The 27,780-nt window shown below is 48.6% G+C and overlaps 1 protein-coding gene across 13 annotated transcripts in view; it reads right to left on the bottom strand.

Moving 5' to 3' along the window:
- Window positions 1-27,780, bottom strand: part of Arhgef11 (Rho guanine nucleotide exchange factor 11) — a 112,588-nt gene that overhangs the window by 37,703 nt on the left and 47,105 nt on the right. For 7 of the 13 annotated variants that reach the window (XM_010643777.3, XM_010643779.3, XM_010643768.3 and 4 more), the window contains exons 2-11: window positions 15,770-15,861; window positions 14,759-14,857; window positions 11,865-11,914; window positions 11,030-11,087; window positions 9,915-10,087; window positions 9,105-9,176; window positions 4,011-4,130; window positions 2,177-2,222; window positions 1,510-1,586; window positions 453-590 (exon numbers count right to left, since the gene is read on the bottom strand). In XM_010643777.3, the coding sequence (XP_010642079.1) occupies window positions 453-590; window positions 1,510-1,586; window positions 2,177-2,222; window positions 4,011-4,130; window positions 9,105-9,176; window positions 9,915-10,087; window positions 11,030-11,087; window positions 11,865-11,914; window positions 14,759-14,857; window positions 15,770-15,861 (925 nt within the window). Of the gene's footprint in view, window positions 1-452; window positions 591-1,509; window positions 1,587-2,176; window positions 2,223-4,010; window positions 4,131-9,104; window positions 9,177-9,914; window positions 10,088-11,029; window positions 11,088-11,864; window positions 11,915-14,758; window positions 14,858-15,769; window positions 15,862-16,191; window positions 16,207-17,355; window positions 17,389-27,780 lie in introns of all 13 variants that reach the window. The other 6 variants (XM_010643773.3, XM_010643774.3, XM_033758214.1 and 3 more) reach the window with 4 other exon arrangements.

Raw genomic sequence — 27,780 nt, 5'->3', positions numbered from 1 at the left:
AAAAAAAAAAAAAAAAAAAAAAAAAAAAAAGAACAAAGAAAATCAGTATTCTGGGCCAGGGATTTGGCTCAGTGGCGCTGTGTCTGCCTTGCAAGTGCAAGGTCATGAGTTCAATCCCCCATACCGCACAAGAAAAAAGAAAATCTGTATTCCAGAGAGAGACAACTGAGCTTGCTTCCTATTCCCCACACATTAAAAGGAAGACCAGCCATCCGCTCCTCAGCTGCCACATCCTTACAGATGCATCCACAGACTTCACACAGAAACTCAGACTGCCCGGCTTTCCGATTTTACCACAGTCTTTCTTCACTGTTCTTGTGACCTTCCTGAATTGTGAGCGGCCAGAGCAGGGTTTAGTCTAACTATTCAAGACCATGCAGTGCAATAACCACGCTTCCAAGCTGTAGTCCTGAGCGGGGAAGGGAAGCTGCAGGACAGCTCCGGGCACTCACCTGGTCACCGGATGGAGGGACTGGTGCGTCTGAGCCCTGCCGCCTATGGTGCTGGGCCAGCCTGGCCATGATCACAGGGGAGGTTCGAGGACTGTCTAGTCCAGGGTCCGACAGTACTGAGTTCCGATTCACCAAGGACTAGAAGAACAGAGAGCTCCGTGAGGAGGAACCTGGTCCGGGAGACTCAGGGCTCAGATAAGCTGTGGACGGGAACCATACTTGCAAATACTGCAGCCCCGACTACACAAGGTCTCACGTAATGCCCTACCGGCTCTCTGAGTCAGATACTGTTACGTACCTCACTTTGGAAAGGTACGAGGATCGCTGAAGGACAGAGAGCCCGGAATGGATCCCATCCAGGCAGGCCCACCCCACGTCACCAGCTACTTCACGTCCTACGTCCAGTCCACTACTGGTTACGTGTGGACACTCTCCTCACCCCTGCACCACTCTCCTCTCCTCCCCCACACATCGGTCCTCTCAAGTGCATTGACAGAAGCAGTGAGGAAATGAAATTCCGTATTTATCATTAGGCTCTTAAAGTATTTTCAACTACTTGCTCAGTTATTTACTATCTTACCATTGCCATCACTACTCATCCACTCCTATCCACAAGCCCGTTTCCAGCTTACACGTGTACACTGAGGATGCCTTTGACCTTTGGGGTCAAAACCTGAGATGCTCTGACCGCTCTAGAAAAGGCAAGCCATTCAGGTAGCAAAAGATCTATGGCAAAAAAGTCTGCCACTTGTGGGTTCATTCCTCTAACGGTGTCACCCCAGCCAGCTAGAAATGTTTTTGGTTGTATGACTGATGATCTGTGTTAGGCCCCTTTCCAAGGTCTACCACAGTTCCCGACACGCTAGCTTGCCTCTCCACCCTACTTGTTCCCCAGAGTTGACAGTGACAGAACAGAGCCAGATCTGACGGCTTTATCCAAACCCTTCTACTGCATCCCGAGCACAGTGACTAAATTCCTGAACTGGACAGGGGCCCAGGGGCCCAGGGAAGGGGCGGTAAACATGGCTCAGAACAGGCCTCATCCCTGGACACTCACCTCACTGAGCGAGGGAAAGCGTTCTGTCCCGGAGTCCAAGCCGCTGTCCGCCTCCTGTGAGTCCAGAGAGAGGCGGCCTGAAAGGAAGTGTTTAGAAGGTAGGGAAGGAGCTCAGGCGGGGAAAGAAGAACCTCCGCTCCCGGCACCTGTGTCCCGGGCAGGATGGGGCCGCCGCCGCCGCCGCCGTCTTGTGCTGGGTTCCCCCTGGCTCTCAGTCGTGGCCCCAGTTCCTCTGGGCACGGCCCCCTCCACTCTCACCACTCCCAGCTCCCACCTACCTCTGCCCCTGTGCACGGGACAGCTCAGCTGCTCAAGGAAGACCGCGGCGTACCTCAAATCGGTCTCGCCCCTCAACTCACTCCCAGCCCTCTTCTGGCCACTGATCTCTGCACAAGTAGAACCTGCTGAGTCCCTGCTACCAGGAGCTCTCAGGTGAGCTGCTGTGAGGGCCACAGCCACCCAGGATCTGCCTGGTCCTTAGCTATCCAGTGCTCCTGACCAGGGCTCATCTTCTGTGTACCAGGACCGCCTTTTCCCAGTACTCTACTTCCCAGACAGAGGGCAGAAATTACGTATTTTCTTTCCCAGAATCTGCCCTGTGGGGTGAGCACAAGAGATAAGAAGCCTGCACTTCACACCAGAGAAAAAGGGGACGATGGGGGCTCACCTTCTGATGGCTTCTGGCTGGCCTCACCACAGAGGGGAAGTATGTCCTGAAAGACAGAAGCCCAAGGGCAGGCACTGTGAGCCTCCCCGCTCCGTCTCCCTCCCCCAGAGGGTACCTGCTCATACGGTGGTCTCTTCTGCTTCACCGCCTCAGAAACGCCAGCCAGAAGAGTTTCTTCACACGTGCAGTGTGAGGGGACGGCGAGCCCTAACGGTGGGAAGGGGCCTTACCCTTAGTAAAACGCAGAACTCCTCACCGCATCTCCTACCCTGGACCTGTCTCTGGGTTGGGTGCCCGGAAGAACTTAACTGTCAAGGAGCACAAAATGCTCGGGCAGGTACCGAGGCAGGAGGAGAAAGGGTTTACTTCTGAGTTCACTGGGGAAGACTGGTAGCCCCAGGCAGTGCAGAGGCTACGATGCCGACAGCATTTCAGGGTTTACAAAGTGCTTTTCTGGATGCGTTTTTCTCTCAGCAACCGAGTGAGGCAGATCACTCCCATGTTAGAAATGAGCAGCAGCTCAGATCCTCAGGAACCTGCCCGTGCTGCACAGGAGGACAACGCTAAAGCCAGGCCTGGAGCCCAGCAATGGCAGTGGGGGGGCACACACTGGCCCTGTGCCGGGTCATGCTTTAGTTCTGGCAGCACTGTGTGCTTGTGACAGTGTGCGGTGTGGCACTGGGGTGAATCTAGAGCCTCTGCACTAAGTGATATCTCTGGCCATACAGCCTCCTCCTCCTAGAAGACAGGCTCTCCCTAAGGTGCTGTTGCTCAGGCTGGGCTCAAACTTGGAATCTTCCTGTTTCAGCCTCCCAGAGTGCCAGGATTACAGGCGCACACCATGCCCAGCCAGGTGGGTTCTACTGTAATCACCACGGTACAAATAAGGAAATGCAGCCTCCCAGGGATGAAATAATTTATCCAAAAAGCTAATGGTAACTAGAGCTAGGATTTGAAACCAGGAGGCCTAAATCTGCATCCTGAGCTCTGGTTCACTATGTAATATCAGAAATCCTTCAGAAAATGAACACTTTTAGTCTCTTTCCCAGACTTTTCTGATCTGGAGACTATAGTCTTAAAGAAAGTCTTAAGTCTCAACTAGATAAACCTTAAATTTGTATTGACTTTGGCAACTACTGTTCTTGGAGATTTTAAAGTTTCTGAAGAGTTACTTAGGTTTGATGGAGATAAGAAACTAATAAGCAAGGCGTGGCGGCGCAATACCTGTACTAGGAGTGCTAGTACCTAGCACTTGGGAAGCTGAGGCAGGAGGATTACTGGGAGGTCAGGCTGGCCTGGGCTACACAGCAAGACCCTGTCTCAAAAAAAACAAAAAAACAGACACTAATAGTAAAGACCCTGTTGAGGATAGAGAGAGAACAATTCCCTTTCTGGAATTTTTGACAGCGTCGTCTGTAGAGCCCTCTTAGGTGACTTTGAAGTACCCTTGGATTTCTTTGAGAAGACCTGTTACTCGAAGGGCAGGTGGTGGGAAAGCTCCCAGATGAGTCCTGAGGAAAGCCAGAGTAGGACGCACGTCAGCCGTGATCAAACGGTGCAGAAGAGAGGGCTCGTTAGGGGTGAAGGAGTCGGCTTTCCCGATTCCTTCTCTCCAAGGCAACCACGAGTTCTCGTAGGGAAAGAGAAGCTTCCCCTTCCTGTGATATCCCACGAGTACAGCAGCACTCGGCTTCTCTACCGCTGACCTTTGTTCCTCTGTAGACTACACACAAGCTCAGCCTTCCGGCGCCGCCATCACTCGGCGGCCTTCGCCCTCATTCTACCCGAGACCACCGCGCGGCACCTTCCTAGGTCTACGCCTACGATCACTCACCACTAAGCCACCTGTCTCCTGCTGGATCTTCAGCTGTAACTGAGTGACGCGCCGCCGGGCACCTTCGATCTGCTCTTCCAGCAGGCTGGCGGGGTTCCGGCTATACACCTCACAGATACGCTGGGGGAGGCGAGGAGGAGGGGAGAACGCACAGGGTGGTTAGTAGAGAACGGCCAGGGAGGGGCGGGAAGTCAGCGGTTATCCCACAGGGAAGAGGAGAGAGACGAGGCCTCCTGACCCCTAGTGGAGGCGCGATCACTTGGGATCACGAAAAGGGTAAACGAGGAGGAAGGGAACACAGGAGGCAGCGGAGAAAGAAGACCAAATACGAGGGAGGGCCTGCCCTAATCTCCTCACGCTGCAAGGCCTGGCTCACGTCCTGCGTCCTAAGGCAGAGCTTCCCACTCAAGGGTGAAACTGCAGTGAACGACCGGATCAGTCCACAGAGAGGGCTAAAGAGGAAACCTGCACACAATGAGAACCCTAGGCAAGGAGGGAGGAAGGCCGAATGGAGCAGCCACCGCCCTGGGCTTCTGCAGAGCCCAATTGTTCTGGCCCCAGCTACCACTCCGAATAGCACTTAGCGGAGTAGAGCGGAGGGCCTGAGGAGACCTGGCTTTGAATTCTGGCCGCTCCACTTAAGGGCTGTTAGACGTGGGCAAGCTCGAACACACCCTCACTAGTGAAATGGGGGCCGCAGTGCCTGCCTGGTGGGATGGCTGTAAGGTCTGAATGAGGTAACAGAGTGCTTGCAGAATGTCTGGGGCTGGGTTACGGGGCACAGTGCGCAGTATTTTACTATAGAGGGAGACAGCCGATAAAGCTTGTTGGTTAAATACAAACTCCTCACATTTATTTTATTTTTTGGTTTTTTTGAGACAGGGCATCACTATGTAGCTCAGACTGGCCTTGACCTCACTCTGTAGCCCGGGCTGGCCTGGGATGTGCAGTGATCCTCCCGCCTCAGCCTCTCAGATGCTGGGATCAGAGGCGTTTGCTCCTCACATCAAACGTTTCATCCTTTCCACGCTCGTCAAGCCCGACCCTTCCCTCAGACCTAGCAGGTAATACGTGGTAAGACAATGCCCAACTTCACGCCACTTCCAAACACCTACAGCCTCTCCCCCTCCGGCCTTAGAAGAGAGAACGTCAAGTCAAACCCTCAGCTGCGCTGGGCACGGTCTAGACACTTCATATATACTCAGTCTCCTTTCTTTCATCCTACAGAAACGTTCAAGTTTCCTGACCTAAAACAAACACACCACAATAAAATCCTCTCTAGCAGCCCAAATTATTGCTCAGTCATCGCCCCATTTTTTCTTCCTTTCCCAGCCAAATGTTTCAAGACAGCAGCCAGCATTCAGAGCCCACTCTCGGGCTTCTGGTCACTCCTCAACAAACAACCCAGCGCCTCCCTGGCACCTCAAACAGCTGCTCTTTCTGGGGTCAGAGATGACAGGAAAGCGTGCCGCGAAGCACACTTAGCTCTCCCCACATCCACCCTCGGCCCTCTCCGCCTGCACAGATGTCCTGGAGATCTCATCCAGATCCCAGTCCCGACGTCGGCACACTGAGGAGCTTCCTTACCTCACACCTGCAAACTCAGCGCACCAAGAGCTGCCCTTGAACTCTGCTCCTCTCCACCACGCTCCATCAACAGCGGCACCACCTGCTCAGGCACCCGAACTCGGGCCATCGTTTTTGTCCTTCCCGCTCCCTCACTGGCCTCTAAGGCGTCTCCCATCTTGTTCTCCCCTTTTGTTCCGACTCTTGCCGTCCTTACTAAACCTGTCCTTGTTAAATCTGTCCTCAGGAGACCTCCCAGGTTTCCATATTAGCAGCCCACTTAGCATACTCCTCCAAGGAACACTGATTTGAAATCAAAATCCTCTGATCAACTGCCATCGCCTTTAGGGCAAAGTCCAGGCCCTCCAGAGATTTACGGCCAAATCTCTGCTCCATAACCACACCCACAGCCATTCTCAACGTTCTCCTCACAGCAGACTGAACTCAACTCGGCCCAGGCACCGCCTCACGAAGCCTTCTGATAACTGCACAGGTCATTACCCCTCCAATTCAGCTACTGCGGCATTGCAACTTAAAAAAATGTCATCAAGGCATAATTCATGTCACGTAAGCCTCATAATTCAGGCTTCTGATACACTCACACAACAGTGCAACCGGCCCCACTGCCCAACCCAGAGCGCTCCCCTCGCCCGCCCGACAAAGAAGCCAGCACCTATGAGCGGTCACAACCCCGTCCCTTTGCCCACCCTCTGGCAACAAACCGAGGGCCTCCTGTCTCTGGAGCTGCAAGCCATGGACTTGCCTGGCGTCTCTGGGTCAGCATGCTTGCGGGGTCTGCTATGAGTAACACACCCTACTGAGTGGGTCTATGATTCTTTGCTTATATCTATCCAGTCATTAGCTGATGGGCATCCGGGTTGTTTCTTTTTTGGCTAATAAAAATAAAGGTGCTCTGAATGTTCATGTACAAGCTTTATGGGAACCTATGGTCTTAATTCTTCTGGGTACTTGTCTAGGAGTGGAATTGCTGGGTCATTAGTACCTTGGTTTAACATTTTGAAGAATTGGTCAGGTGTGGTGGTGCCTGCCTATAACACAGCACTTGGGAGGCTGAGGCAGGAGGGTCACTGTGATTTTTGCAGCCAGCTTGGACTGCATAGTGAGACCCTGTCACAAAAAACCAAAACCAGGGCTGGGGATTTAGCTCAGTGGTGCCACCACCTGCCTCACAAGCACAAGGTTCCGAGTTTGATGCCCAGTACCAAAAAAACAAAAAACAAAACAAAAAAAAACCTCGAAAAACAAATCAACCCCCACCAAAACAACAACAAAAAACAAAACCCAAAACACTGAGGAACTGCTTCTCGCCAGCATAGCTGCACTATTTTATATTCCCCCTCAATGGTGAGAATAGATCAGGACAGTGCATAGGAAGATATAATATTAACAAGTGTCTCTCAGCTGTGTCCACCTTTCCAACGCTTGATATTCTCCGTTATTTTGGTTACGTGGCATCTCACTGTCATTTTGATCAGCAGCTCCCCATGACTAGCAATGCCGAGCATCTTCGATTAGCCATTTGCTTTTTATTTCCCCTCTCCCTCACTCCCTCCCTTCTCCCTATCTTCCTTTCTTTTTCGGTGGCACTGAGGGCCAAACCCAGGGTATAGCTCTAGGACACAGGGTCTCATTAAGCTATCTAGGCTGACCTTGAACTTGTGATTCTCCCAACTTGTTTCCCAAACAGCCTAGAATTACAGGCTTGTGCCACTGTGTCTGAGAAGTTTTTAATTTTTTTTGTACTAGGGATCGACCTTGGGACTTACACCTGCGAGGCAGGTGGCTGCATCACTGAGCTAAATCCCCAGCTCAAGTTTTTAGTTTTGATGAAATCCAATTATCTTGTCGGCCCTTTTGTCTGTTTTTCTGTGGTGCCGGGGATCCAACCTGTGGCCTCACACATGCTAGGCAAGTGCTCTATCACTAAAGCACACTCACAGCCCTGTTTGTGTTTTTGGTGTCATATTAAAGAAACCACTGCCTAATTCAGGGGCATGAAGAATTATACATATTTTCTTCTAAGAGCTTTACAGTTTTTGTTTCATTTTTTTGACACAGGGTTGAACTCACAGCAATCCTCCTGCCTCAGCCTCTTGAGTGACGGGATTACAGGCGTGCGCCCTATGTCTAGTGAGTTAATTGTTTTTAACCGTGGGAGGTAAGTGCAATTCTTTGCATGAATATATCCAGTTGTCCCTGTACCATTTCCTCTTTTCCTGCACTGTTTTCTGAAAGGGAATTTCTTCCTCATTGGATTGTCTTGGTGTCTTTGTGAAAATCAACTGACCATAGACAGGCGTGCTAAATTCCGGACTCTGGATTGTGTTCCACGGACCTACAGGTCTACCTCTGCACCCGTACCAGTCTTCCTTACTCTGTCTGATACACACACACAAGTATCACCGCTTCCAGGGCAGCGCCTTTCCACTCACCCATCCACGCTCTGTGGGCTCACCAAGTCCTCAGAGGTCCTCCTCTCATCTGTCTTTCTGATTCTTGCCCCTAACACACATGGCACCTAGCACACAGCGAGACTTTGTGCTTGGTAAGTAAACGAATGTACGTAACCTAGGCTGTCCACTCACTGGCACACGGAAGCCCCGCTCCTCAAGGCGCAGTGGAATACTCTCCTCTGCGAAGCCTTCCCGCATGTCCCATCGCTGCATTAACTGCTCTCTTACAGCCAGCGTTTTGTTCTTCCTGTTCTCCCTCCTACTGTAATTTGAATTCCCCCAAGTAGACTTGAAACACATCAAGGGCAATACATACAGTGAGCCCCGAAAAAGAGCCCTGTGGAACCGAGATGAAGGGGTGAGGAGATGGCTGCAAGTCACGGCTCCGCGAGGACCAGGGTTATTCCACTCCAGCCAAATCAGTCTTCGGACTGTTCTCTGTGCACATCACTCCTGAGGCCCCGAATCTTCCTTCACCCCATCCAGCAGCAGTGCTTGGGCCCTGACCCTATCAGTTTGGCCCAGGACTTCCCACCCACCCTCACCTTCCGGGCGTCTTACCCTCTTTCCTTGGAAACCTCTAAGATCAATTCTGACCTGCGGGGATGTTCCTCAGTTGTAACGTTCCCTGTTCCCTTGTTTCTGTGTCTCCGAATCATCATCTATTCACTAGCTTAATCTATTTATTACCTATGGAACTCAATGATCCTATGCACTCTATTGGTAAAATTCTGCTTTAACAAGTTTTTCTGGGGGGGATCAGGGCTGAGGTACGGTCTTTGGCCCTGAACTCGCTATGTAGCCCAGGCTAGCCTTAGGCTCACCACGATCCTCCTGCCTTGGCCTCCTGAGTGCTAGGATTACAGGAATGAGCCACTGCACACAGCCCTGCTTTAACAAATTCAATGACAACTCTTCAGTAGTCCTGAGGTTTTATTTTTCAGGTTTTACAGGGATGGGATACGGACTGTAAGCTGAGTTGTGTACGCTGGCAGGCTGCGCTAGTGTTGTTTCACTAGGGCAGTGGCCAGGCTATCTTCAGCAGTGAGCTCACCTGCAGCTCCTTCTCCTCCTGTCTCAGCATGTTTCTGAGGATCTGGGTGGCATGTTTCTGAACTTCAGGGTCCTGGGGATGGAAGACAGAACCGAGTGAGCGCCGGGGGCCGGCTCAGCAGCGTGGTTCTCTTCTGGGCAGGGCGGGGTGGAAGCAGGCCTGGTGCATGGTGTGCTCTGGACACACCCAGGACCTTGCTGGGATGCGGGCAACACAAAACCTCATTTTGATTTTGCTCCTGATCTTCCTAAAAACCTTTATTATAAATCATTCCCCACTTCTCCAGGGACTTGCTGGCTCAGTCTTCTTTCAAACTGGAAAATCCTGTTTCCTGTAACTGTCTGCATCCTGTCCCCATTTAAGCCTTCACACAGGCTTTCCCACTCTGAAAGCTTTTGTTCTTGCCTGCCTCTCTCCCCACACCAGTCGGGATCGTATCTCACCCTTCCAGGCAGTCTTTCTCTGCTTGGATGCTGTTCCCCGGCTCTCCTTCTAATACTGACTGCAAGAGTCCCTAGCTGATGCCTCCATCCACGCCTGGAGGGGGCGCTCTCCCCCTGAGGGAGCTCGTTCAGAAGCCTGGACACAGCACTGCTGGCTGACCGAACCTCACACATTCACACGGGAGGAGGACACTCAGTCACGGAAGGAGCTTTTACGTAGCTTTCATTTCTGCTCGACATTTCATTGGTGCCCTGTTCATTTGTCTCTCGCTGGTCTCTGCTTAACACAACCTGGCTCAATTTCATCTTCACTGGGGACCTCTTCAAAGGGACCAGAGTGAGGAAGGGGAGCCAGGAAGACCATTACCTGCAGAGGTTTGGGTCCTGTGATGCGCTGTGGGGGTGGCAGAGGTGGAGGAGGAGGTGGTGGTGGGATCATGGGGGTGATGCGAGGAGCTCCGGCTGGCTCCTGCTGGAGCGCGGCGACACCAACGGACGAGGGTGAAGAGCCCAGGAGAGTCAGTGCAACGTAGGCACCAGCTGGGGGGAGACAAGGAGAGGCCTGTTCAAGAGGTACTGTTCGGGAGAGCAGATACTCAAGTACAAAGGAGAGCACTCCTCTCTTCTCCTTTCATTACTTGTAATCCCGTCATTTACGTTCTCACTTGAAAAGCCCCAACCATTCTCCAGGGTCCTGCCCTCCAACCCTGCATCAATCCGTTTCTCTTCCTGCAGAGACCTCAAACACGAGCCACTGCACCCACCCCTTGTTTCCTCCTTTACCTCCTTAAGTGAAAGCCAGTGTGAAGCTCTAGCACACTGCCTGCTGATTTTAGCCCTGCACCCTCAGCCCCCAAGACTTCTCCCCTCAACAGCTGTTGCTTCTATTTGATTATCTGTGCACTTGATTACGGGGTCTTCCTGGCTATAAACCGAGTATTTTTTGCTCTCTCCTACCCTCAAAACAGGAACTAGATGAGGAAGAATGTCTGCGAATGGAAGACGGACAGAGTGGTCTGTAACCGGGGCGTGGTCTCAGTAAGATACGGTCTAAATAGGGGTGGCAAAGATGCGTGTGGAAAAATGAAGCTGTGTGACGAGTGTCTCGGTTAGAAATGATAACAGGAAAGGAAATAAGGGAAAAGAAAAATATGAGAAAAAAAATGGAAACCAAGTCTTTGTAAATAGGGAAGGGTGGGGGGAGGGGGGAGAGGAGGCCAGGGGAATGGGGAAAAATGAGAACCAAGATCCGTCATGTAAGGGTTCAGGGTCTCAAGATGAATGGAACTGTACTGTACACCTAAAAAGTACCAACACACTCAATGAAAAAACAAATCATAGTAGGAATTTCTGGCCTTCTGAGTGGACCGTTCTGAGTCAAGACTGAACATCTCCAAAGGCAGCCCGCAGGGTCAGCAGGCCGCTTCCTCCCCCTCAGCCCACCAGCCCCTAGCTTTGAGTGTCCACCCCTCTCCAACTCACATTTGATAAGTTTCACTACCTCCAGGTGCGAGCTGTTGGTCACCATGGTGCCGTTGACCTGTCGGAGGGACAAAGGACGCTGAGTAACGGTGACGGAGACCTGGGGCGCCTCTAAGATTTCAATGTCACTTCACTGGGGAGCCATTCTCAGCGCTCCCTAGTCACCTCGGGTCGCTTGTTTTTTCAAATCCACGTTACAAATTCATTCCCGTTTACATGTGCCATGTCTTCCCAGCCAGTACATAACTTTTCAGGGACAAGACCTGTTTTTTCATTCACTGGTTCAATTATTTATTTATTTATTGATGGTACGGGGGACTGAACTCGGGACCTTGCGCTTGCTAGGTAGGCGGCAGAACCACTGAGCGAAATCCCCGGTGCAATCATTTATTTTCTAATGCTTTCCACCCATTTGCCTCACACACGTATTTATCAACTGGCCCTGTGTACTTCCTCCTCCCTAGGAGCCTGTGCACCAGGGTTTCTGTGATGCTTCTAGGACACATTACACAGAAGGCAGACCGGAATGGCCAGGCAGAGTCTAGCAGTTTAGAACAGCCAAGGATCTAAGGTCAGTACTGCATGGGGAACAAACCAGCAAGCTGAGAACCTGGAGGCTCACACCCCTCCTTCTTAACCTTATTTTTATCACGCATGAGGTGGGGCTAACAACACCTGTTGTAAAACCCTCCTGCCTTAATCCTCTCCTCTTGCTATCTTATCCGCTCTCTCTCTCATGGCGCCACACCAGACCTGGGTATCGAAATGGGTGCTGGCAGGACATGTCGAGGCCACAGAACCTCTGCACCTCTGCCTCTTTTCCAGGGTCACTCACTTTGATGATCCGGTCGCCCTCTTTCACGCCGGCTTTCATGGCTGCACCCCCTGTAAGGAGAAGGCCTGGTCAACAGAGCCCCACGCCAGCTCCCCCAGAGGCAGAGCCTACACCACGGTCCCTGTCAGACCCCATATGAACTGTCACCACGTGTTTCTACACGAAGTGCCTCAGCGGCTGGGTGGACGTCCCCACTCCGCTCCAATGACAAGTGGTTTTCAAGAGGCAGCAGACTCCCTGAGGTCACACCTGCTGCTCATCCCTTCCTTTGCCCTGGCTCAGAAGCCCGACTGCTGACGACCAGCAAGGTGGGAGACAGGCAGGCCCAGCCCCAGGGAGAGTACATCTAATACACCTGAGCATCTGGGTATGACCGAGGTCGGATAAGCGCTTACCGGCCAGTGGGAAAAGTGGGCTTAATGCATTGAGTGTAACTGGTAAAGTGATAAAGATTATTAAGAGAAATATGGAGACAAAGGATTAAAGCAAGCTTTTAAACTGGCATTCAGCCGTGACAGGTTCATAAAGATATTCTGAGGTCTCATGCCTTTAAAAAAACTGATTGTTTTATTTTTCTGTTTTAAAAAAAGTTTTAAACTATTTATAGCTTCTTCCTTTAAAATGGACCAAATCAAGGGTTTCTGATGTTGGCTGACCAGAACATGCTAGAAGAACACGCTCCTGATCTTTTCAGGTAATCACTTGACCAGCAGCTACCGTGGTTCTGACCTCCATGTAGGTTTGAGTGGCTTCTACTGTTGACTTAAATTTATACCCAGGAAGCACAAGAAACACGGCAGCTGAAATTAGTTAATGAGGCATAACAATTATATTTTGTAAATTTGCTCCAAGATGATCATTAAATCTGCAAGTTGCATTTATCTGATCAAAACAAAACTCCCACAAAGCACATCTAGATGTTTCTAGTACATTAAAGAAGTAAATAAAAGTACAGTGATGACCACACTCCAATTTGGCTTTTCAATATGGGTATGGAGACTCCCCTCATCCAAAATGTGCTATTTATGGCACAGTACTCACAAACAGCTTGAAATTCTCGCTCACACACTTATAGAAATGAAAGCTAGAAAGGAAAAGGCTATCTTGCTTGAATATATGAAACACATGAGGTGACTTCTAATAACTTAAGTGATCAAAATAAAATCTTTAAAGAAACTTGAGCAGAATTCTCAGACTTCTGTTAGCATGAGAATTGCCAGGGTACTTTGTTAAAATGTGTATTCTGGGCCCCTTGTCAGAAAGGTGATTCAGTACTAAGGTTGGGCGTAGGAATAAGGACTCCAGTCCTCCCTAGGACCCATGAGTGATTTTTTTTTTTTGTAGTTTTTTTGAGACAGGGTCTCACTATGTAGTTGAGACTGACCTGGAACTCACTATGTAGCCCAGGCTGGTCTCCATCTCACAGCAATCCTCCTGCCTCAGCTTCCCGAGTGCTGGGATTACAGGTGTGCGCCACCACGCCCAGCCCCATGCGTGATTTTGACAGAAGCAAAACACAAATAGTGAACTAAAGAAACTCAGTATTTGGAAAAGACAATGGCCCTTGCTTTGCTAGTCTTGTGATTCCAATGCCCATCCAAATTAAGTCTTTGCACATCACTTATTTTGTTGCAAGTCATCTTTTTGTTCTTTCCCTGTTGATTCTAATTCTACTCAGCCTAGGAGGAGGGGAAAAGTGAAGGAGAGCTGAGCCCATGTTTCACTGGAGGGGCCCCGCACTTTCTGCATCTAACAGACAGCAGAAGCAAAGTACATGTTATTGGTTGTTTTAGTAGCTCTGTCTCATCCCAGTCTAGGAACTATGAAAAATAGGGAAGCAAAGAATAATAAAGCTATCTTTTCAAAGCTTCACTCTAGGAAATGAAAAACAAACCTGCCACTGATAAAAGTTAGCTTCCAAACATGAGAGCAATTATTATTTACATCCTTGTACGCTCCACGTATCTCATTTTGGTCAGACATTTGTAATTGTCTTTTTGTTTTCCCTTAAACATATCCCACATCTTTCTCCAAAATCGCTGCAGGTGCGTCTCCGCTCTCCCTGGGGCGAGAGGCCAGTCTGCTCTTGGCATTTCCTGTGCTCTCCCACAGGCCAAGCCGACAGACGAGGCGTCACTGGCCTCACCCTATTTACCACCTACAGCTCTTCCCTGCGAGTGGCACTCGCTTTATACTGCCCGGCCCCTCTCTGCCGCTTGTCTTCTTCAGCCTGGGCCACTAACAACGATTCGACCCCCTGGCATGTGACAGAGCGTGACTGTGCACGGCTGTCCTGTACACAGATGGACCTGTCGTTTTTCTGTTTCCATCTTTCACACTACTCCTGAAATCCTCTCCTAAGGAATTCTCAAAGTGATCAGAGAGGAAGTGACTCTGCCCCTTGAATCAGACTGCCCAAAAGAACATTCAAATGCCATTTCACCTGACATAATACTTGATACACGTCCTCTATCTTCTGGTAATTTATTAATGTTAACTGACTGCAAATAAATGTGCTCTAAAGCCACTGGGACCAGCACGCCTGTGAAACATAAACCCGGTAGCAGGCGATCATCTGAGCACTCAGCCAGGTAACTGGAGGTCACGGGAAGAAAGGAGGCCTCTGGTTCCCCCTTGTGTCTTCTGAGCCAGTATGAGGGGCTCACCTGGACGGAATCAGTACCTGTCTACTGACCCCAGGGCTGTCCCATTGGGTTTCACACTTCCCTGTGGTGACCCCAGAGCTTCCACCTCACGGCACAGCACTGCGGAGACCGACCCAGACATCTGTCTGTGGGCAGCGGCCCCAGGGCTCCTCCACCCACGTCATCCTGCACGGCCACACACGTGCGCCTTTCCGGAAGGTGTCCTCTGCGGGGGAGACGAGCACTTACCAGGCCGCACGGACTGCACCAGAACAACGCGATCCCCACTGACTGTGAAGCCGAAGCCATGCTGGTCCTTCTGGATGATGACACAGCGTTGGACAAGACCTGGTGGGGATGAGCGAGACAAGGGGAGGGGCTGGGCCGGCAGTCTCTGGAGGGTGGCGCATACGAGCCAAGGCCAACTCTGGAAAGCCCCTGTGCATTTCTTCCCGGGAAGCTAATTTCCAGACTCATCCTGCTCCAACACATGACACGCTTCCCAGGGACTGGCAAGTACCTGCAATCTCCTCTGACCACCATGAGAAAAGACCCTTCTCTGCGGAGCGAAGATGCCTGCCTACCGTACATGTCAGTCCCTTTTGGTTTGTCTGACTGAGACTGGTCAAAGAAGGGGCAGGGCCAAGTCCAAGTACCCTCCTAGAGACTAATATTACAGTAAAGGACTATTCCGTGGGGTTGACTGAAAACTCTGTCATGTCATTACCAAAGACACCAGCAGGTGGGACTCTAACAGTTGCTGCCTGGTTCTTGTAGTGCTGGACACCTTGTACCGGGTGACTCAGGGCTGATCCTTTGCCAAGTCCAATGAAGGACAAATGACAGCAGGAAATGTTTTTTTCCACATGAATGCTGTCTATGGAACTTGAAACAATGAAAGAAAACCAAGGCGATGACTCCTGACTGTCTCCATCCTTGGGACCATGAGACAGGCATTGCCTACGTGACTGCATTCTGTAAGGATCAGAATGGGTTCCAGAGCTAACAGAACTGGGTCCACGTCCTGATTCTGTCCCCAACAAGCCGGGACAGCTGGGCAGGTTTCTTAACTGCTCTGTGCCTCAGCTCCCTCACCTGTAAAATGAAGACAATAGAACCCACTGTCTAGGCTGATGTAAGGGGTCAATTTGTACAAACCAGTACCACAGGGCCTGGGACACACTAGGTGCTCCACAGAAAGGTGTGAGGATGTGTGCTCTGCTAGGCCTGTGTGCGGATGCCGAGAAGGTGGTTGGTTACCTGCTGTCTCAGAGGTGTCAGAGGGCTGGCGGTGGTGAGAAGGGGACTTGCGCTCAGGTGCGGAATCTCCAAGGGAAGACAGGCTACTTAACCTGGAGAAGGAGTAAGGAAAACCCATCGGTGAGATGGCCGGCGGCACCAGTAGAAGGAGGTTCTGTCAAAGGGGCCCCGAGTCTTGGACAGTGAGAGCCTGTGCCGCCCACTAGTAACCCAGTCTGTCAGGAGATTGGCTACGTCTACACTGCAGGCAATAGCGTCTATCTGGAAAATTTGCCCGGCAGAGCAAGCATGGTCTCTTTAGAACCCAGCAGGAGTGAAGAGAAGGAGCCTTCTGAGGAGTCAGGTGACAGAGACAATAACAAGAAGGGGATGTGTGCACACACGTACACACACTCACATCACACACGCTTGTCGGGTCTTACCAGGCTGCAATGGGGCTGATGAAACAGAAGGGAGCAGCAGAGGAAATGAACGCAAGAAAAAGACGGGAGAAGACAAACAGCTAGTTAGTGTCAGGTGATGATCTGCAAAGCAAGAGGGCGGACGCTGCAGGTCAAGCACATACAGAGGCCTCATGGACATGCAGAACAAAAGCTGCAATGGCTGTCGCAGAAACAAGCTCCCCGCCTCAGCTTCATCTCCTCACACCGCAGCTGTCTCCAGGAGGGTGGCGGGGCACGTGGTTCTAACCTACGGGTCACTGGCAACTTGCACGCTGATTCAGAAAGGAGGAGCACAATACTGGTGCCTCTGAAAATTCCACTTTCGTTTTGGGTACCAGGGAGGAACAGGTGCCTGGTCTGTTTGGTGGGAGCACATTCCGACCTCCTGATCAGCCCCGTTCCCCAGGCAGCCCAAGGCACCTCACTGAGACCCTAAACCCTCAAAGCACTGCAGACCACCAAACCAGAGTCACCACTTGATCGCTTTGTTAACTAGGACTCCCTGCAGGAATACATGAAATACAAATCACTGATGTGCCTCTCGCTTTTAGAAAAAAGTAGAAATTGCCAGTTTTCAAATTAATAACTGCTGCCAAGGGGCAGTTCCCAACCTAACTACAGCAAATGACCAAGGGGAAGGTTATGGAATCAGTGGGTGTAAAGGAAATGTGACATGATCTAAATGTTCACAATGGGGAGCGGGTTAAATCCATCACTCTATGCCAATATAATGACAGACTTGGGCCACACAGAACAATGAGGAGGCACCTTCTATAACACAGGGCATGAGATCCATGATATTTATTGGGGGGAAGGAGCAAGATACAGGACTATGCATACATTGAAAACAGTACATAAAATGGAGAATAAATTATTTGTTTATATATTTTACACATTTGTTTATGCATGCAAAAGTATCTAACATGTTTCTGGAAGGACAGAAAAGAAATGAAACGCAGGCTGCCTCCGAGGGGGGACCATGGATGGCTGGGGCATGAGACGACCCGAGACAGACTTCTCATTACATCCTCCTTTGCACTTTAGTTCTGAATCATGTGCAGATACTATCTACTCAAACAACAAACGCATAACTCTTAAATGGGAGGAGATTTTCTTCCCTCCTCACAGGGGCTCCCCTCTTACCTGGACAGGTGAGACTGCTTTTTATTGGCTGATCTTTGGATCAGAGAGAGAAGGACATCAAAGAAGAACAGAGCGTGAGGCCCAGCAGAGAGCGATGTGGGAAGGAGAAAGAAAAACAAAACACGACATAAACCAGACAGGCAGACAAAGACACTGGAGATAACTGGTTCAAAAGAAAAGCAACAACAGTGCCAAGAGGGACCCACAGGCGGAACTGGCCACGGCACAGCAGATGAGCCCACTGAAACGCAAATTTACCCAGGTCACCTGTAGCTTACAACTCTCTTCAGCTTCCCACACACCCAGGAGAAAGGCCACCGTGTGCCTCCCGCAAGTGCCAGCGCCCAGCTTTCCTGCAGCACGGACACTCGATGCACTCACTGCTCTTCTGCTTGCCAGGACAAGGCCGGGCAGTCCGCGAAGGCAGAGGCAGTGCTGCCCGGTGTCCCCACGCCTGACCTGGCGGGTGCTCAGTCCTATGCTTGATCCCGACTGGCTACCTTCTCTCTTCACTTGTGATCCTTTCTGGTCTTTCCTCCTACATTATTTCCTGTTGCTATACCTACAGGCCAGAAAAGGTAAATTTTTAGAAGCTGAACTTCTGGCTTTCTTCTAATTACCCTATTCCAGCATTCCCTGTCTAACTGCTACTTCCCCACTCACGGCAGAGCTTTCGCGTTGCTCAAGGAACAGAGGTTCTCCTGTACTCTAGAATCTAGACCTGTCCCATACAATAAGCCATAGCTACATTAAATTTTTATGTTTAAGGGCCAGGGATTTAGCTCAGTGGTTCCTCAGCCCACCTCGCAAGATCAGGGACCCGAGTTCGATCCCCGGTACCAATCAATCAATCAATCAATCAATCAATGTTTTAATGTTTAAGTAAAATTAAGCAGTTTCTCAGTTGTACTAACTACATTTGAGGTACTTAATAGCTACATGTGGCCAGTGGCTACCATGCCAGATGGTGTCTTTTAGAACATTCCCATCATGGCACAGAGTTCTACTGGACAGCGTTGTTCCGGACACTGCTTGGCAATAGGGATATAAGTGGATGAGGAAAACGTGTAGATCTTTAGTACAGATACTCAGTGTCCAGAAGCCCCCCGATCAGAAAGGGACTCCCAGAAATGACCTTTAACAAGTCTTGTGGGCCAACTGGTCACCTGCTGGCTTCAGTCTACCCATAACACCCCACTACCAGGTCACCTGCACTGGGGCTGAAATCCTCCTCCCTGCCTCCAGAGAAAGCCTGTTTTACCTCAAGACGCCTTAAGACTCCTCCTTGCGTTGCTCTTTCTGGCTCTGGACGGAAGCTGGCTTCCTGTGCCCATATTCAAGTCCAAAAGACGCATTTTTTAAACCTTGTGCCCCAGGTCCTTCCTCCCTCTTTCTGGTTATTTTGGGGGAGGTGGATCCAGGGCCACGCACACACCAGGCATATACTCCATCACTGAGCTCAACTCGTGTGGCTTTTACCTGAGCAGGGCCATGAGGCGCTCCACATAATTGAAGGCAAATGAAGCACGTGTGCATGCCTCTCACTGTAGAAAACTGTCAGGGGCACGGACAAAGGCCATCCCAACAGCCACGGGGAGTTCCTTTGAAAGACACAATCACATGCTGGGGCAGGCACAAAGGGGAAAAGCAGACTACAACACAAATACAGAGGCAAGGTGACTTTTCTCTCCTCTGAGAGCTAGAAGAAGGACCTGGAGGAAGAAGAAACAACTTCTAGAAGGCAGGCTGGATGGATGGGAAGAATGGCTTCACTGTTGAGTCAACTGGATTTTGAGTCTGAGCTCAAGATTTGGAAGGAGGGCCTTGGAAGGTTATAATCTGAGAGAGGAGGAGGAGACAAAGGAGAAAGGAAGGTAGTTTGGCATGAAACAGAGGTGGCGTCTCCCTCGTCCCATCCAAATGTGGCAGCAGAACTCAGATTCCACTCAGCCTAAACCCTGGGGGCAAAGGGAAAGCCCTGGAGAGAACTTCCTCCGAGTTTGTGCTGTCTAAATGACACCACTGAGATAGGTTTTCTGACTCAACGTCTTATTTACCTGCTCTATCCAGCCAGTCAGGACCGGGTTGGGGTGCTGTTGGGACCAGATTCTCATAAGGAACAGAGAATCTAAATCCCCCACACTTGCTGTTTACAGTAGGGTTTATGCTATGAGAATTTAAGTGCTTTTCTCTAACGGCCATAGATATTGAACATTTTTTCCTGTATTTGTTGGCCATTTGTGCTTCTTCCTTTGTGAAGTGTCTGTTCATTTTACTTGCCTATTTCTTGATGGGGTCTTTTATTTTAGGTGGTCTAATTTTTTTGAGTTCCTTATATATTCTAGATACTATTAATCCTGGATGAGGATTTTTTTTTTCCCATTCTGTAGGCTGTCTCTTCACACTACTAATTGATTCTTTGCTGTACAGAAGCTGTTTTACCCCCTGCCTCCTACAATAGGGATCAAACTCAGGACCTTGCAAGGCAGGCACGGCACCACTGAGCTATATCCCTGGCCCTTGCACAGAAGCTTTTTAATTTGATGTAATCCCATTTGTTGATTATTCCTATTATTTTTTGTGCAACTACAGTTCTATTTAGAAAATCCTTTCAATACCTATGACTTCAAGTATTTTACCTATTTTATTTTCCAGTAGCTTCATTGTTTCTATTTTTATTTTATTTTATTTATTTTTCTTTTTTGGTTTTTTGAGACAGGGTCTTACTATGTAGTTGAGACTGACCTGGAACTATGTAGCCCAGGCAGGTCTTGAACTCACAGCAATCCTTCCTGCCTCAGCCTTCCGAGTGTTGGGATTATAGGTGTGCGCCACCACGCCCGGCCAATGTTTCTGTTTTAATGTTTAGATCGTTCATCCATTTTGATTTAATTTAGTACAAGGTAAGAAGTATAGGTCCAGTTTTAATCTTTAGCAAACATTTTTTCAGTTTTCCCTTTCCCTTTTTTTAAAAAAAAATTTTATTTGGTACTGGGGATCTAACTTGGGCTCTTGTGCCTTCAAGGCATTTCCTTTACCATTTTTTGAATGGGCTGTCTTTCCTCCAACATATACTTTTGGCCTCTATGTCAAAGACTGGACAGCTCAGTGTGTAGGGATTTTTCCGTATCCTCTACTCTGTTTCACTACCCATGTATCTGTTTTTGTTCTGGAACCATGCTGTTTTTACTCACTGTTGCTTTTCAGTACAGCTTGAAGTCAGGTAATGTGATGCCTCCTGCGTTGCTCTTGTTGGCCAAGATTGCTTTTGCTATTCTGGGTCTCTTCTAGTTCCACATGAATTTTAGAATTGTTTTCTCTAGACCTTTAAAGTATGCTGTTAGCATTTTGATTGGGACTGCCGTTAGAGAAATGCAACTTAAAACAACACTAACATTCTATCTTACTCCAGAAAGAATGGCAATCATCATGAAATAAAATTTTTAACAAGCTGATGAAGCTGTGGTGAAAAAGAAAGCCCTCTACATTGTTGGTGGAAATGTAAACTAGTCCTACCATTATGGAAATCACCATGGAGATTTCTTAAAGAACTAAAATTAGAAATTCCATATGACCCAGTTATAACCCCTTTCTAGGTATCTACCCCAAAGAGCTTAAGGTATCATAACACAGTGATACAGGCATACCAGTGTTTATGGTATGCACAACTCATAATAGCTAAATGCTGGGAGCAGGCAGTATAACCACCAACCGATGACTGGATAAAGAAAATGTGATATCTATACCAATGGAACACTTGATGATAAAGGACAAATTTCAGACATATGTAGGAAAATGGATATACCTGGAAAATAATACTGAGTGAAATAAACCAGACACACAAACTTGAATACCATACTGCATCTCTCATCAAGTAAGGCAAAGTACAAAGAGATTAATAAAGGATAGACAGGAGACAGGAGGGAGGGGGAGGTGAAGGGGAAATAAGCAGAATAAAGATATGCCAAGTACAGAGATCTAATAACCTCAGTGAAATGTAGACATTATATGCCACAAACATAAGATTAATGATATCAACAAGAATGAAATAGGAAAAGAAGGACTGAGGGTGGAAGGGAAGGGGGTGGAGATTTAAAAAGAAACAAGTTGCACTATGTACATGTACCCACTCCCAAGATGACTGTGAACTGCATGTTATGCAAATATGTGTTCATTTTAAAAATTATAAAAATTAAGAGACCTAATGTTAACACTAACCTGACAGGAGGCAGAGCTCAGGAGGAAGTTCGAGAGGGGGACTGGCTGAAGCTTCACCCGCAGGCCACTTACACCCGGCTCTGTAGCTGCTTCCTAAGGTACCATCAGTGGCCTGGGGGTTGGGGACCCCTGGGTGAAAGAGGCCTGCAAGTCCTTTATAATCTGCTTCTAGGGTTGCTCCTTTCTTTACACGCACCGCTTTAAAAATCAAACAGAAGTAAAGCACCTCTTTTTTACGCTCCAGTCCCGACAGCTACATCACAGTACTATTGCTCTACTCCCACCAAATCTAGTTTCTCTCCTTATTACCAGTACAGCTAGGGTACCACAAACAGCCTGGCATGAAAGGCTCTTCATCGTGTGGGCCCAAGCAACTTTTCAAATTCATCCCTTTCTACGTGGCTGCTACCTGGCTGCTTGATCCAAAGACACTCTGCTCCTTCCTGCTCTGCATTATGATGGCCGCCTCGCCTTTTCTCTGCACCAGTGGAGGCAAACCTATAGCACGAGCGTTACTGTGTTTTTCTTTTAGGACAAAAGATGTTAGTGTAAGAATTGTTTTTTGTTTTTTTTTTTTTAAAACTAAAACCTCAATAGGATAAGTTGCAGTGTTGGCATTTCACAATAAGCAAGGATAAGTGGGTTTTGGGGTGCAGTGCAGCCCTCGGTCTCTAAAAGGCTTACCACCGCTGCTCTATACCATCTCCTGTTCCAGCGGTGGTGAAGGAGACCATCTCTAACCAGACCCCACTTCCTAACAGCAACCTATCAGCTGCGAACCAGCCCTCGAACCGTCACCTTTAAAAGCCCCATCTCTCATCACATGAGAGGCATTTGGGGAACATTCTAGATCTAAACCAAAAGAACCCTAAGACCCTACACACAGGCACATGCCATCAGCATTCCTGATAATTCTGATATAATATCACCTGATATACAGTACATATTCAAATTCCCCCATCTTATCAATGTTCTCTACAGCTGCTTCCCAACAGCCTCAACTCAGGACCCAATCAAGGTCCTCAAATTACACTTGTATCATGACTTACAGATTTAATATTCCTCCCCCAACAGCCACTTTTTTGGTCTCTCTCTCTCTCTTTTTTGGTTCTGGAGACAGAACTCAGGACCTTGCGCTTGTGAGGCAGCACCACTGAGTTAGGTCCCCGGCTCTTGGTGTCTTTATAACAACAATATTTATCCTTCCTTTCTTTTTTGAGTCAAGGTCTCACTATTTAGTTCAGACTGCCCACGAACTCACTGTGCAGCCCAGGTTAGCCTTGAATGACCCTTCCGAGTGCTGGGATTACAGGCATTTGACATCTCACAACAATATTATTCTGATGAGTCCAGGCCAGCTACTTTGTTTAATGAATGACCTGCCACAGGGATTAGATTCAGATTAAGCATATGTAAGTGATGCTGTCTGGGCTGTCCCATTTTGGGGATGTGAGGTTTGATTACTCAGGTGTTATGAGATTCTGCAATGGTAAAGGTCTATTTTTTCCTTCTGAATTCATGAGAAATCCGCAGGGCTGTATTTTAAGAGTGTAAGAATACGCTATTCAACAACCTCTAACCCAGTAGCTTGATACTACAGGTCCACCTTGTACTGACCCCAGGCCAGACCAGGGAACCAAGCATCTCTCTCGGGAGCTATGGTCCCTTGGCAGAGAGATCTGGCTGCTGGGTGCTGCCTGGTATTGAGCTCCGCCTCCCTCCAGGCCCTTCCAGTGAACAGCTAAGGAATAAGCATAAAATTCTGAGTTCACACTGGTATTTCCAATTTGAATCGAACACGGCAGAATTCTCCTTCATTTTCCCCATTCCAGGTTTTATCTTCCTTTTTCTATAGTACGATTCTTATTTTCAAACAATACCAAAATATTTGGGTTATTTTCCCTCTATTCTAATACTACAGACAAGATGGTTTTTGGAGTTGTGCTATCCATGTCGCTCACAAAAATAAACCAAAATTGAAGATTTCCTTTAGTTCTTTTTACTCTTAGACAACATCTCACTATAAATCCCGTAAAGGAAGTTATAATACTTGGGACTTTTTCTTCTTTGGGTACCAGGGATCGAACTTGGGACCTTGCACATGCAAGGCAGGTGGTGGCACCACTGAGCTAAATCCCCAGTCCAGGGTATTCTTCTTTAAAAAATATTTTAGTTTCTTTTTATATTTGCACATAGATTTTGCCTTTTCAGGCTTACTTAATTTCATATTTTGAATATGATAAGTGTCTACATGGTTGAAAACTCAAAATGAAGATGTAAGTATATTTAGAAGGATCCCTACTCCTTCACTCTTACTCCGCCCAAAGTAACCATTTTCATTCATTTTTGTTTTCTTTCTGTTTCTTCTAATAACTGCATACACATAAACTGAATATTCTCATTTTCCCTTATTGCTTATATTGGTTTGCACTTTGCTTCTTTCACATCACAGCACCTGTGCAGAAAATGAAGGCTTCCACCTCCCCTCCTCCCATTTCCAGGGCAGCATGTTGGCCCTTTCCATACTGTGCCCTCCCACCGGTGTGCTAGAGGCCTTCTTGTACATCTTAGTGCGGCACCGGGCACATCATACCGCAGACCCTCTGTCAATATGCACTGAAAACTCTCCTCATCCTCACCTACAAGGGGGTGAGAAAGCAAGGCAAGGCTCAGCGGCCTTCTGCAGACCACGTATCTTGTCTGCCAGCTTGTGATGTGTTTGGATGTGTGGATGTATATATGCATTTAAAAAAAATTAGTTGTTAAGCAAATTTGCATTTTGAAAATACAGATTTCTGCTTTCTCTGGTACTGCTGGGCTCATGGTCTTGAATGGTTTTGACAACTGAAGCCGAGTGGTGTCAGCCTCTCCGGTGGGGGGAGAGACTTACCTCTGCCCGGTACCACTGCCCACAGCCCGTGACCCTTTCAGCTCCATTCAGACCCTCACAGGCACCTGCACTCAAAGCGGTCAGGTAGGACTGGCTTCTAGAGTTAAAAAAGCCACAGCAGGCAAACATCACAGCCTTTCCAGCTTTCTTTCTTTTTTTTAAGGGTAGAAAAATTTATTGGGGAATAAGAATAGCTCCCGAGAGACAAGAGGGGTCCCGAATAAGTTGCCCCTTTCTAGCTCTCACAGGGAGGGTCCTTTTCATCCTCACACGCATCACAACTCAACTGTGTAACAAGGATGAGGTCTAGAGGCTCACGTTTTTACTACCTGCCAGGCACCACACTAAGCATCTGTCTTAGCGCCTCAATTAACCTTCCTGGTACAGTAGGCAACACATCCCCATCTCCAGATGAGCAAACAGAGGCTAAGTAAATATGGTTAAGATGTACGTTAGTTTGACTGCAAGTTCTGAACTCCTAAGCAAAAATTAAATGATCTGTGGCCATATGTAGATCTACTGGCCTTTATTTTCTCTCTTGTACATGTACACATGTACACACATACATAACACACATATAATATAGAAATCATATGGATTCCTGAGCAGGTATGACATGCAAAAATATATAATTACACAAACACTACTTGCGTACACAAAATAGTAATATGCATGCACCATTGATGGGTTGGCAGAGGGGGAACAATAAAAAGGCACACCACACATAGGCCGTGACTGGTCTTTTTGAGATCTGGAGCAAAGGATATTCCTGAGCCCCTTGTAATCTTGAAGAAGCCATCCTCCCAGGACCTGCACTCCACATGAAATCCACTCTGAACCCTGACCTGTCCTACTGGTTATTTCCCTCATCTGCATGGTGCCAGCACCCCGTGACTTTCCAAGGACCCTGCCTTGAGACAGTCTCCCCATGGTCTGTGGCTGGTAAACACCGTCTCTGTCACCCAAACATCCTTGCAGTAAAGGCTGGCACATCTGCTCTGATCTGCCAGTCAGTTTCCTCAGCCCTGGAATGAGGGCCAGACAGGCGGCAGAGAGGCTCACACCTCAACTGGTTCACTTACCGGCTTTCGGCAGCACAGGAATCACCCCAGGCCCTACTCCTAGGGATTCAACTCAGCAGGTCTAGGATGTAGAATCTATTTTTATTTGACAAACAGTCCAAGTGATTTCTTATTTGGAGGACCTAAGCTTTGAGGAACTTAGAATAAGTCCCTAACCTTCTCAGTCTCTCACCAGCATTCTCCTCTGTGTAAGGGATGCACACTGATATCTTCCCTTTGTCTTCTTCTATGGACCATGATTTATCCATCCCTGAATCATAAGCCCAGCTGCAGCCGTGCCTTGTCCATACCAGGTCCCCACTCCAAACACATTCACTAAAGCAATAAACAGCACCCGTCCAGATCTGATATGGAGACTAAGGAGGAAATGCTTTGAAAGTGTAAAGTCCTATGTGAAAGATTTTATTCTGTTCTTTCCTGGTCTCTTCCAGGTTCACACCGGGTAATCCATGTTCGATAAGCATCAGGGGCAAGAATGAGTGAGTGAAGAGCAAGTAAAAAAGACCTCTGGAGTGCACGAATCCCAGGCTGGAAGGGCCAGGAAAGCTCTCCTTTCTACTTCCATGAGGGTCTCAGAGTGCCAGGCTCCAGCTCTCAGCGCAGACAACTGCGGAGGACTTGTGTGCAGTGAGGGGTGGGCTAGCTCAGGGCAATGCTAAGTACACACAAGCACAGCTGTATGAGGCAAAAGACCAGCTCAAGCTCAGGCTAAGTCCTTTCCTGGCAATGCAGTCTTGGGCAAGACACCTGACTCTGCCTTGCCCGCTTCCCCATAAATCCCGAGGGTAAAAGCACTTTTCTGAAAGGGTGGATCAGCAAGGCCCAAACCACCTGCACTCTCACCTGAAAACTGAATATTCAACATGAGGTCTGTCTCCCATCCCGGGCTCATCCAGGCTCCTGTTGTGTTTCCTCCCTGGCACACAGTGCTGTGCACTTGCACATGCTGGAAACCTGAGCTACCTCTGACATCTCCCTGCAAACTGAATCAAGTGCCAAGGCCCAGTGACAGGACCTCCTATGGTTTCTGGAAAACACCACCTTTCCCTGTCTGCAGCACCATGTCGGTGGAGACACCAACACCTCTCAACTAGAGGACCTGGCCTCCCACCTTTTCTCCAGCTTTGACTCGGACGCAGCCTGAATCCATTCTCTACCGAAGATGTAAGTAACCCACTGAACCCGTATGAAGCTTTGATCCTGAACACGTCTTGCAGGTCCTTCACAAGGCCTTCATCTCCTGGCCTTCCCTGCTGGCTCACTGTACTACCCCCTGGAGCCTTCTGCTCCCTCCACAGCCAGGGCAAGCCCTAGACAATCTCCAGGGTTCAGCTTAAGTGCCTTCCTCTCATGATGCTGGTCCTCCCTGAAAATTTCCTTGGTGACCCCTAACGCTATGGTAACTAAGTCACTGTTTGGGGCCTTTTTCCTGATTAATGTCTGTTTTCCCAATTTAGTAATAAGCTTCATGTCTCTTTTTCTCTAGAGTACATGGCAGCCCCAGAACACCATATATAGCATATTAAAATCAGATAGCAGATGAGACAGAACTTCAGACATCAAAAAATCATAAGCACACACTGACCACAGCAGTCAGGGGAAACAGTTTTGAAAGACCACAATGCACATAAATTAGGACTGCATTCTCAACTTCATAGCTTCAACAAAGATTAATAAAGTAGGAAAGCATCAGCCTATCCATGGACTTACAGAGAAGTACTATCAGTCTCTCTGCACAGCTCTGAAGCTCTTCAATCTCCAAATTTCTAAAGTTTTGTCCTATGTACAAACAATGAAGCACCCACCGATCAAGTGAATGTGTGTTAAAGCCCATCAGTGACTGCAAAAGGGTTTCAGGAGAGGACAGCCAAAGAAGGGACCCTACGGGAGGCGGACTCTACCCAGCATGAGGAGGGGCAGGATTCTGATGGGTATGTGTGCTGTGAAGGGCATTCTACAGCAAGAAGTAGCTCTGCAGAGGGCCAAGGACGCAGGGAATGTGGGAAGGTTGTCAATGCCAACATGGGAGAAAGAGGATCCAACAAGAGGGAAAACTGAAGAGACCTGGGTTCCCAGCTTTGTCCTGCCACTTATGAGCTGGTTGATCTTGGGAAACTTAAACTCTCTGAGCTGCAGTTTCTCTGCCTAAAAAATGTGGGTAAATGGGCTGGGGATGAGCTCAGTGGCACTGTGCCTGCCTCACAAGTGCAAGGTCCTGAGTTTGATGCCTGGTAC

The sequence above is a fragment of the Fukomys damarensis genome, unplaced genomic scaffold, assembly GCF_012274545.1.
Source record: "Fukomys damarensis isolate Sample0158 unplaced genomic scaffold, DMR_v1.0_HiC HiC_scaffold_33, whole genome shotgun sequence".
In the NCBI taxonomy this organism is placed as follows: domain Eukaryota; kingdom Metazoa; phylum Chordata; class Mammalia; order Rodentia; family Bathyergidae; genus Fukomys; species Fukomys damarensis.
This window is presented reverse-complemented; position numbering and strand designations above follow the sequence as displayed.